The sequence below is a fragment of the Rhinopithecus bieti genome, unplaced genomic scaffold (genome assembly GCF_001698545.2).
Source record: "Rhinopithecus bieti isolate Rb0 unplaced genomic scaffold, ASM169854v2 scaffold_17962, whole genome shotgun sequence".
Taxonomy (NCBI): Eukaryota; Metazoa; Chordata; class Mammalia; order Primates; family Cercopithecidae; genus Rhinopithecus; species Rhinopithecus bieti.
In genome coordinates this window covers 898,536-910,417 of record NW_016809457.1, presented here as the reverse complement: position 1 = coordinate 910,417, position 11,882 = coordinate 898,536, and the positions used below count along the sequence as shown (strand labels likewise).

General features: G+C 37.2%; 1 protein-coding gene across 4 annotated transcripts in view; it reads left to right on the top strand.

Moving 5' to 3' along the window:
• DIS3 (DIS3 exosome endoribonuclease and 3'-5' exoribonuclease) overlaps positions 1-9,755 on the top strand; it is a 29,574-nt gene extending 19,819 nt beyond the window's left edge. For all 4 annotated transcript variants that reach the window (XM_017889436.1, XM_017889434.1, XM_017889435.1 and 1 more), the window contains 7 exons: positions 2,601-2,687; positions 5,055-5,211; positions 6,533-6,747; positions 6,856-7,024; positions 7,149-7,307; positions 8,051-8,173; positions 8,831-9,755. In XM_017889436.1, the coding sequence (XP_017744925.1) occupies positions 2,601-2,687; positions 5,055-5,211; positions 6,533-6,747; positions 6,856-7,024; positions 7,149-7,307; positions 8,051-8,173; positions 8,831-8,914 (994 nt within the window). In that variant the 3' untranslated portion in view covers positions 8,915-9,755. The remainder of the gene's footprint in view (positions 1-2,600; positions 2,688-5,054; positions 5,212-6,532; positions 6,748-6,855; positions 7,025-7,148; positions 7,308-8,050; positions 8,174-8,830) is intronic.
• The last annotated feature ends 2,127 nt before the right edge of the window (positions 9,756-11,882 follow it).

Sequence of the window (11,882 nt, the reverse complement as noted above, 5' to 3'; positions counted from 1 at the left end):
TGTCCTTTCTGTTTGTTAGTTTTCCTTCTAACAGTCAGGACCCTCAGCTGTAGGTCTGTTGGAGATTGCTTGAGGTCCATTCCAGACCCTGTTTGCCTGGGTATCAGCAGTGGAGGCTATAGAAGATAGAATATTGCTGAACAGAGAGTGTTGCTGTCTGATTCTTGCTCTGGAAGCTTCGTCTGAGGGGTGTACCCCGCCATGTGAGGTGTCGGTCTGCACCTAGTGGAGGATGTCTCCCAGTTAGGCTACTCAGGGGTCAGGGACCCACTTGAGCAGGCAGTCTGTCCATTCTCAGATCTCAGCCTTTGTGCTGGGAGATCCACTGCTCTCTTCAAAGCTGTCAGACAGGGTCTTTACCTCTGCCAAGGTTTCTGCTGCTTTTTGTTTACCTATGCTGTGTCCCCAGAGATGGAGTCTACAGAGACAGGCAGGCCCCCTTGAGCGGCAGTGGGCTCCACCCAGTTTGAGTTTCCCCGTGGCTTTGTTTACCTACTTAAGCCTTAGCAATGGTGGGCACGCCTCCCCTAGCCTCGCTGCTGCCTTGTAGTTAGATCTCAGACTGCTGTGCTAGCAACAGTGGAGGCTCCATGGGTGTGGGACCCTCCCGTCCAGGTGTGGGATATAATCTCCTGGTGTGCCGTTTGCTAAGACCTTTGGTGAAGCGCAGTATTAGGGTGGGAGTTACCCAATTTTCCAGGTGTTGTGTGTCTCAGTTTCCCTTGGCTAGGAAAAGGGATTCCCTTCCCCCTTGCACTTCACGGGTGAGGTGATGGCTCGCCCTCCTTCAGCTCTCGCTGGTGGGGCTGCAACAGCTGACCAGCACCGATTTTGCAGACTCCCCAGTGAGATGAACCCGGTACCTCAGTTGAAAATGCAGAAATCACCCGTCCTCTGTGTTGCTCACGCCAGGAGCTGGAGGCTGGAGCTGCTTCTATTTGGCCATCTTGCTCTGGTCCTACCAGCCATATTTCAAGTGATCGGTAGCCACATGTGACTAATGACTATCATATTGGACAGGGCACACATAGAACATTTCCATCACTGTTGAATGTTCTGTTGGATAGTGTTTGAAGTAGTTATATACCTATGTCTACTAACACCTCCGTTTTCAGGGAATTTTTTATGTGATCTTAAATATGCAACTTGAAACTGAAAGGATCATTTGAGTGTGCTAAAACCCAGTGGACACTATTAAATTTGAGCAAAACTTTCACACAAGCTTGTCACTTGGGTACAAGAAGAAGATAATTAATTTTTTTTGTGTGACACAAAACACCAGAGTTTTTTTTTTAAGCAATGTAAAATGCAAATTGAAGCTGTATTTATTTTAATAGTTTTAAGGTAAGAATTTGCATTTGTAACATAGCTTTTAAAACTGGAAAGGAATTTTTTAAATTTCAACAGTCCGTATTTTTAATTTGGTGAGTAGATGGTTGCCTACTGGGAAAACATCATTGAATCATTTTAGTCTTAGGGAGAATTGAAAAAAAAAAATAAACTATCTTTTGCCTTCTTAAAGTATTAATACTCATGGGTAGACATAACGTTTTATGTGTTCTATGAGGAAAAATGATCAAAATGTGATAAGTGTACCTTGGTTTTTATGTCAAAATACATTAATAAATACATATCAGACCTGATGTAGAGCCTTGTTTTAAATGCACACTACAAGGCAAGAAAGGAATATTTTTGAGATTCTCTTTTTAGTATGTGTTCCTACTATAGTTATTTTAATACAGGTGAGGAATTGAGGAAGACAAGGACTTAGACTTAGTATTTCACTTAACTTGCTCCATCTTATCTTAATTTTTCTTCTCCCCTTCTTTTTCTTCTCCATGATTGTTCAAGGTTGCCCAGCCTCATTAAAATTTTTAGTTTTAGGTGGATTTAGAGCTGACCTCATGAAAATTATGTCAAGGTATAAGAAACATTAGACTTGCCTTCCTTATGGGAATTTACTTTCCGAAGGAGAGCTTGCCAGCTCATTAAATGAACCATGTGTGTAAAGTCCTGAGCATGGATTGTTTATCTGACACTTAGCAGTCAAATATTAATAGCCATCACTACTTGTAACATATTAGTGATAGTAGGTTATCAGTTGTTTCTCTGTTGGTGTAATCTTTGTGGAGGATACTTTTGAACTGTGGATCTCCTGGTGTTACTAAGCTACCCACAGCAGCTTCCCTTTTGCCCCTCTTTATTGTCCCATGCCCCAATAACTGTTCTCTGTAGTAAATTAAATACAGCCAATCCCCTTCTTGATTTGTAAAAGTGATTAAAAACCTATGTAGCTCAATAAAAACTCATTGTTTGGATACAGAAGATACATAAGCCCTTAGAAGCACAGGGATTCAGATTTCCTTGTGTTGCTATCGTCCTCTCTTGTTAAATGCGTTTTAAATCTACTGAGCTATTCATGAAAGCCCTACTGAGCTGTTCATGAAAATAGAGCATGAAACAGCAGATGGTCATAAAGCCTTCAGAAGAGCAACTATTACATATTTGCTGTAGTCGTCGTCTTTTTTAAAAGAGTATTTCTATAATTTTGTCTTTTATTGGCTTGCTTGACTATAATTTTCTCTTTAATTTTTATTTAGGGCTTTGACTCTATCTTCTCCTGAAGTTCGATTCCACATGGACAGTGAAACTCATGATCCTATAGATCTGCAGGCCAAGGAACTTAGGTTTGTAATTTTTTTTGATGGGCAGTAGATAAGATTTTTTATTTTAAATGTCATGTCTACTATAAGTACAAATAACCAAAACATTATATACAAAATAACGATTAGGGTCATGATTTCTACTTTATTTGGCTTATGAAGGACAGAAAAGTAAATTTAAGCTCAGTTTTTCTTCTATAAAACTGCGTTTAGTCGCATAATATAAGAACTTTCAATTTGAATTTGTTTGCTTTGATGTGTGACGTATTAGAACTTGACTAGTAATAGTTATAGTAAGATAAAAAAAGATTACCCTGATTAATTTCTAAAGTAGAATATACTGTAGTGCAGGAGTTCCCAGCCCCTGGGGTGTGAGCATTACCACCTGAGGTCCGCCTTCTGTCAGATCAGTGGCAGCATTGGATTCTCATTGGAGCGCCAGTCCTATTGTGAACTGTGCATAGGAGGGATCTAGGTTGCATACTTCTTATGAGAATCTAATGCCTGATGAAACCATCCTTCCCTCCCGTCGTCGCATAGAAGAATTGTTCTCCATGAAACCAGTCCCTGGTGCCAGAAAGATGAGGGGCAGGATAGAATAATGGATAGTAGGATAGATAGTAGGGTAGAAAAACGGTGAAGATCGTGGGCTCTGAAGCCAGACTCCCTAGGTTTGGATGCCTCTGCTGTTACTACTATTATATTGCGAACTAAAGTAGTTATTTGACCTCTGTATGCCTCAATTTATTTGTCTGTAAATTGCCTATGACTGATAATGGCGCCTACCTCATAGGTGCTGTGAGGGTGATATTAGCTATTGTTGTTTATTGATTTAGTTAAGATGTAGGAAACAAGAATTTTTTTGTTAAATCAGAGTTTAGGCCTCTTTCCCTGCCTCTTATTTATATTAAGGTAATTCTGGAATTCAACATGCATATACACTTTTCTAATAGATGACCAAGGGTTAAAAATGGGAATATATTCAAATTTTTTACTTAGAACCAATATGTGCTTTAGTGCTATTATAATATCTAAAAATCCCTTATAGTAGAACTTCTGTATATGTCTAATGTTAATGCTAATAATGAGCCCAGTACTAAGAGCTTTTATGAGCAAAAGGTTGACACTAGCTTTGCCAAAGTAAAACGTCAGTCATTTCTTCTTACCAAGAAGAAGAAAGAACACATTTCTAAGATGTCCACATGTGATTAGAGGTCTTTCTAATATTTTTTAAATGAATATACTTTAGAAATATTGTTAAGAAGTTACAAGATGAAACCTGAATGAAAGGTTAATACCGTATGTTTATTGACTTACAAGACAGAAAGCACTGTATCAACAGAAGATGGATCATTTTCTAAACCTGAAAATGGATGTGAATAACTATATAGAGAATGACAGCAGTATCAGATTGGTTGAGAGTTTTGAAGTCAGATTGTGTGAATTCAAATTCTCATACTGCTAATAACTCTCACCTTGAGCAAGAGAATAATGAACATATCCTCAGTCTTCTCATCTGTAAAACAGTGTGTAGTGGTGTGTGTGTGTGTTGAGGGCGGGATGTACTTATAGCACACTGACCCATTAGAAGTATCGAAATTAGCTATTATAAATATGGCCTCTTTATTTAAGTAATTGTTAAAAATTTTGGTTTTTAAGCCAAAATTTGTATGATCTAAATAGCTTTTAATTCTTGTAAACTTTATTGATATACAATTAAATAAAATATTTTGGACCTAGTAAAATCAAGTAAAATGCTTGTTTTCATTTTATATGTAAATAGAGTAGTAAAGCTTCTGTTTTTGAGTCCAATTCTGTTGTTGTTTTTTGACACAGAGTCTTGCTCTGTCACTCAGGCTGGAGTGCAGTGATGCAATCTTGTCTCACTGCAACCTCCACCTCCTGGGTTCAAGTGATTCTCATGCCTCGGCCTCTTGAGTACCCAGGACTACAAGCATGTGCCACCAGACCTGACTAATTTTTTTATATTTTTAGTAGAGTCAGGGTTTCACCATGTTGGCCAGACTGGTCTCGAACTCCTGGGCTCAAATAATTTGCCCGCCTCGGCCTCCCAAAGTGCTGGGATTACAGGTGTGAGCCACTGCAACTGGTTGAGTGCAATTTGTAAAGTCTCCTCTAGCATGTAAGATTTGCTCTAGCATGTAAGATTTACTCATGCAGTAGTTGCATAATAAGAGATTGTTAGCAGAGTAACTGAGAGATGAAAGAATCGTAAGTTATTTAAAATACAAATGTACACAGACATATGAATGTTTACATAGGAAATGCTCTTATTATCTTCTTGGTAACAAAGGTAACCTGTGAAAAAATATGATATATAGAAGTCTCAGATTATTTTTTTGTTTTGTTTAATGCTTTTTCCATTGGCAGGGAAACAAATTCCATGGTTGAAGAATTTATGTTACTTGCCAATATTTCTGTTGCAAAAAAAATTCATGAGGAATTTTCTGAACATGCTTTGCTTCGAAAACATCCTGCTCCACCTCCATCAAATTATGAAATTCTTGTTAAAGCAGCCAGGTCAAGGGTAAGGTCCTATAGTTTGAAAAATCATCTATTTGTGTTTTGATCTACCTGTTGTTCTAAATAATTTACATTCATATTTCCATAAAGATTTTATTGTTTGTTAATAACAGGAATATGCCAATAGTTCTTTTTTCTTTTGGTTTTTTTTTTTTTTTGAGACAAGGTCTCACTGTCACCCAGACTGCAGTACAGTGGCACAATCTCGGCTCACTGCACCCTCCATCTCCTAGTCTCAAGCCCTCCTCCTGCCGCAGCCTCCTGAGGAGCTGGGACTGCAGGCGCACACCACCATGAGTGGCTAATTTTTTGTATTTTTGTGGTAGAGATAGGTTTTCACTATGTTGCCCAGGCTGGTCTCAAACTCCTGGACTCAAGTAATTATCTCATCTTGGCCTCCCAAAGTGCTGTGCTGGGATTACAGGTATGAGCCACTGCACCCAGCCTAATGTTTTTCACCGTATGCTAAAGCCAGATGTTTAGACTAAGATACATGCAGCATCCTGGTCATATAAAACTCTTCCATGTTTCCTTGCCTTTATGCATGTTTCATATGTCTGTGTTGCTTCATGGCTCCTGTCAACCGCCTAACTTGACAAATAATGTATTTTGTGTGTTTTTTTTTGTTTGTTTGTTTTTTACTTCAACTCAGTTAAATCCTTTCCATTTCATGTTCGTAAGAAAAGTATATTTATTCCATACATGGAAAAGAGGAAACTATAGAAAGAGCACATTTTTTCAGCCCTGTATACCCACTACTTCTTGTTAGTAGGTTTTCATTTAAGGGTGCTTACCCCTTGGGTGACTATGGCTTACATTGCTTTTCCTTGGATTACCTAGTTAGGCCCTATCTTTCTCATCTGGAAGAGAGGGAGCAGTAATGTTGGACTGCAGGGCATTAGTCTAACACGATGGCATTGGTTTCTGATTTTGGATCAGACTTTTATGGCATGCATACCCAGCTTCTCCAGATTCATAGGAATTGAATCAGCTTCTCACTCCTCTGCTCCAAGGCTTACTCTGTAAATAGGAATTTTTTTTCCTTCATTATCTTACTTCTTCCAAAGACCTAAGGGAAGAGATGTATATTTGACTTATCTCCCTAGGGTAGAACAAGGCAGCTAAATTTGATGAATCCCAACATTGTTCTAATGGAACTATAGTGACCAGTACAGTTTTGTTTCTGGCTATTACTTCTACTTTGAAGGGAAGGAAAATAACAAAAACATGATGTTTGTTCAGTCAGATCAGTTATATTTTGAAGACATAATGGTACTGACTTAGAAATGTTTAATATGGTGCTCTTCCTTTCTTTTTGTTTACAGAATTTGGAAATTAAGACTGATACAGCCAAGTCTTTGGCTGAGTCTTTGGATCGGGCCGAATCTCCTACTTTTCCATATCTAAACACTCTGTTGAGAATATTAGCCACTCGCTGTATGATGCAAGCTGTGTACTTCTGTTCTGGAATGGATAATGATTTTCATCACTATGGCTTAGCATCTCCAATATACACACATTTTACTTCACCCATCAGAAGGTATTTTTTTATGAATTTAAAGGAGATAGAAAATAGTTAATTTTGAATTTTAAAAGCACATATTAGTACTGACATACTACGGTTCTTATTTCTCCTTCATCTGTCTAGATACGCAGATGTCATCGTTCATCGGCTTTTGGCTGTGGCTGTTGGGGCTGACTGTACTTATCCAGAGTTGACAGACAAACACAAGCTTGCAGATATATGTAAAAATCTAAATTTCCGGCACAAAATGGCTCAATATGCCCAACGTGCATCAGTGGCTTTTCATACCCAGGTATTTGCCTTCTGTCGATACTGCTAGAAAAGATGAAGTTTTGTTCATTTTTAATTTAATTTCAGTTTTTTTTTGTTAATTTCAAAATATTTTAAGACTAAGTAAGTTGTATGTTATTTTACAGTTATTTTTCAAAAGCAGAGGAATAGTAAGTGAAGAAGCCTATATTTTATTTGTAAGAAAGAATGCCATTGTGGTATTAATTCCAAAGTATGGTTTAGAAGGGACAGTCTTTTTTGAAGAAAAGGACAAACCAAACCCACGGCTTATTTATGATGATGAGGTACAGTATTTCTCATGTTTGTTTTCTTTTCTGGGGGGCACTTTTTCTTTGGGAGTTCATAAATGGTACCCATAAAGCATAAAATTATTTTTTGTACCCTGAAGAATTTATCCAGATCTCCAAATACATGCCAGGAAATCTACATTTAATTTTGCCAACTAAGCTACGGTTTTACTCACAATTTCCCGCCACTATATATCTTCTCATATGCAATTGTTGTCTTTGATTTTTTCTTTTATACCATGTAAAGTTTTGCCCTACATGCACCAATAAAGTAAAGGAATAAATGACTATTTACAACTCAGGGAAGGAACTTTTTTTTTTTTTTTAACTTACTTAAAGAACTTTTTTTTTTTTTGTCTTATTTGACACACATACTCCCTATTCACCTTAGGAGAACCACAGCCCTGAGAGAATATTTGAACAATAAACTGGCCAAAGTACCTTTGTGTTCCTCTACTAAACTAAAAATTTCCTATTTATTAGTGGGTTGATAAATTAATCACCAAGATTTTAATGAACATATATATATTAGAACTATCTTAATGAAGGAGAAAGTATGCACATAAATAGGTCATATTTATGTGAGGCTACTAGGTTTATGGCCTTTGTTATGTTGAACACGTAAATGCTTACTAATTTTTATATTTAAACTTTCACTATGTAAGATAAATTATAAAGGATTAGAACCAAGCCTCAAATGTAAGGAAGCAATTAAGAATGATAAAATGTGTTTTGTTTAGATACCTTCACTTAAAATAGAAGACACAGTGTTCCATGTATTTGATAAAGTTAAAGTGAAAATCATGTTAGACTCATCTAATCTTCAGCATCAGAAAATCCGAATGTCCCTGGTAGAACCACAGGTAAGGCCAAACTTAATATTTCCTTGTTGTGGTGGAACAAACAGTACATATTTTGTCAAAGAGAGGGACATAGTTATTTCTGTTTAATGTTAGAGGGAACCCTATAAGTAGTGTAGAAACCAAATATTTGCATAGCAAATCCTGTTTTCTCACTGATTTCTTTAGGCCACGGGATTCTAGACATCTGAGATTCTGCTCAGGTCTTTGGTGGCAAAATAAAAAGATTTTCCATTCTCCTGCCTAGTCTTTTCTGTCTAGAAGTCTTGAACTCTGCACTTTGAAGATGAAGTGTAGGTTTTTCACCTAAGATACTGGTTCTTAACCTTTGTCCTTCTCCAACACACTTGAAACCTCTGATTCTGTCAATCACAGTGGCTCCTCATGGGGAAGGCTGTTTTATAATTAAAAAGAACACTTCCTAAATGACATGCTTCTCATCTACTGAGACCATGTCTACTTTTTGCATTTTTGAACCACTGTTACTTTGTAAAATACATTGTGTATAAAACCTGTATATATTCTGTGTATAAAACCCTTTACCCTCCCTACCACTACATCCTTTTAAATTTGAAACTGGCAGTGGGGAAGGGGAAGATGAGGATGAGATGTATTTTATCCTTTAAATCACCTTATTTCCCCCCATTTGCATTATCTTAGATACCAGGAATAAGCATTCCTACTGATACTTCAAACACAGACCTTAATGGACCAGAGAAAAAGAAGATAAAGCTTGGAAAATAGCTATATTCAACAAAAATCTTCAAATACTGGTTTTATTTTTAAAAGAAAAAACTTGAAAGAACACTTCTAAGCCTAAGTGTGTGATACAGTTTGTTACTTTTAAGTACATTTTAATAATTTCAGACATTTGCATTTTTATTGAATGGTTGACTGTATCTGTCCCATCATACTGCTTTACTTCTGGGTTGAACAGAATTATTTATGCAGAATAATTCAATTGAATATCCATCACTTAAATACAGTGACAGGATAGCAACTTCAGGGATCTGTAAAGATCATTTAAATGGAGTGCTCATCTCATTGAGGAGCAGATTAATTTTGCATAAGTACTTTGATTATTTAATATTTGTAGGAAAAAACTTTCATTTTCCTACAGAGGAAAATAGAACAATTTTAGAAGCAAGGAGCAATCTTCTTTTCTAAGTCTTGGAAGTTGTCAGTGTTGAGGATGTAATCTCCTTTGCCATCTTTAATTCACCTAATTTATACTAAGTATTCTCTTACTGTTTTTAAAAGCTTCCTGTATTTTATTAGTGGTCCTTGAACAACTGTGAATGTTTGGGAATTGGTAGAAAGGCAAGAAGTAGGATATTTTGACCTGACTGGAAAGATGGTTGTTTTTATTACCAGGTAATAAGTGTGATCATTGTTGAACTTCAGCTCCAGTGTCTCTCCAGAATAAGACATTGGCATTCAAATGTCTATATCTTGTTACTTACAAAATAAAAAACAGATAATTAGTGGCTTTTAAATTGTAGTTGTATCAGTGTGTATATACACGAGGGGAACTGTATAAAGGCATACTAAAGGGAACAGATTAAAATAAGTATTATTAATAAAATTTGGTGTGCCAGACTGACTACTTCCTTTGCTAATCACAGAGATTGGTAATGATTAAATTAATACTTTCAGGAATATTTTGGGATAGGGTTGCCTTGAAACATTTTACTTGGCTTATTCAATTTCTAAAGCACTTACGGTGTGTCAGGTTCCACTCAAGTAAACTGTCTTCAAGGAGCTTGCAGTATAGTGAGAAAAGCCTGGCAAGTAAATCAGCAGGTATACTGAATAGGTAGCCATTTAGGCACTCAATAAATGTTGAATAATTTTTCCAGTTTCCTATTACTGAGGAAGACCTCCATACATTGAGACAGAAACTTGTGTCAGTTGGAGGAAAATAGACTTGAGTAGTCTTTGGTCCAAGTAAAATGGGTCAGTGACACTAAGAGTAGGAGTCAAAAAACCTTTTCTGTGAGTGCTGGAACATTTTAGACTTTGTTGGCTATGGTCTGTTTTGCAACTATAGTACACAGCTCTGCCGTTGATAGTGTGTAAGGAGCCATATACAATATATAAACAAATCAACATGACTGTGTTCCAACAAAGCCTGATTTGTTGTTTCATATATAGTCATGTGTCACTTAATGACAGGGATATGTTCTGAGACATGTCGCTTGGCAATTTCATCATTGTGTGAAAATCATGATGTAATTACACAAACCTAGATGGTATACCCTCTGGTATCCTATATGGGACAACCTATTGCTCCTAACCTACAAACCTGTATGGCATATTACTGTACTGATTGCTGTAGGCAGTTGTAACACAGTGCTAAGTATTTGTATATCTAAACATAGAAAAGGTACAGTAAAAAAAATATAGATATATATAAGATATAAAATGGTACACCTATTTAGGACATTTACCATGAACAAGTTGGCAGGACTGGAAGCTGACTCTGGGTGAGTCAGTAAGTGGTTAGTGAATGTGAAGGCCTATATTACTGTGCACTACTGTAGGCTTTTATAAACACTATACACTTAGGCTACGTAAAGTAATTTCACTATGATGTTACCATGGCTATGTCCCCAGGCAATAGGAATTTTTCAGCTCCATTGTAATCTTACGGGATTATCATCATGTATTTGGCCATTGTTGACCAAAAGTTATGCAGCACGTCATTATAATTTTGATGTGTCACAAAACATTACTCATTTGATTCTCCCCACCCCTGCCAACCATTTAAAAAACTTTGCCGGCTAGGTGCAGTGGTTCATGCCTATAATCCTAGCATTTTGGGAGGCGGAGGTGGGTGGATCACCTGATATCAGGAGTTCGAGACCAGCCTGGCCAACATGGTAAAACCCCATCTCTACTAAAAATACAAAAACTCAGCTGGGTGTAGTGGCAGACGCCTGTAATCCCAGCTACTTGGGAGGCTGAGGCAGGAGAATCACTTTAACCTGGGAGGCAGAGGTTGCAGTGAGCTGAGATGGCACCACTGCAGTTCAGCCTGAGCGACAAGAGTGAGACTCTTGTGGTGTTCATGGTTAATGTGTTGAAGATGAGCCAGGTACATAATGCAGCACATTTTCTGCAGGTCAGCAGTAATATTTCAGGGTACAGTTAAGGAGGAAAGAAGAAAATGACACATTGATAACATAGGTCTTTATTTCCTAGGGGTACATATGAATTATTCCTTTTTGAATGAGACAGTTTTTAAAAGTTGATTTATAAATACAAAATACATTCTCCAAAGATAGTATTTCCAAACTCTGTATATACGCATCTCGACTCCCAACGATGGATATTAAGTTTTTTTAAAAAAATAGTTGTATATAACACTAATATCTGCCCCAGTGTTACTTTCACCAGCCTGTGCCCTACAGGAACTCCTCTCCCCCAAGCCCACTGTTTTCTCGGTTGTTGTCACACAGTTCTTATTCTCCCACATCGCCTACTCCATGTTTGAGCTGGGATAAGGATGTCCCTACCCTAGGCATGAGGTTTCATTTATTCTGGGCACACACATTTGCCATAGATAACAATACATTTGATGATGTCGCTAGTACTACCCTTTCTGGGGTATTTACCATATTTAAGGAGTAGTAACTACAAGCATTGATTTCTAACAGTGAATCTAAGAATTTTCCCCACAGAGTGTGAAACAGATTTAAGACTATAAATT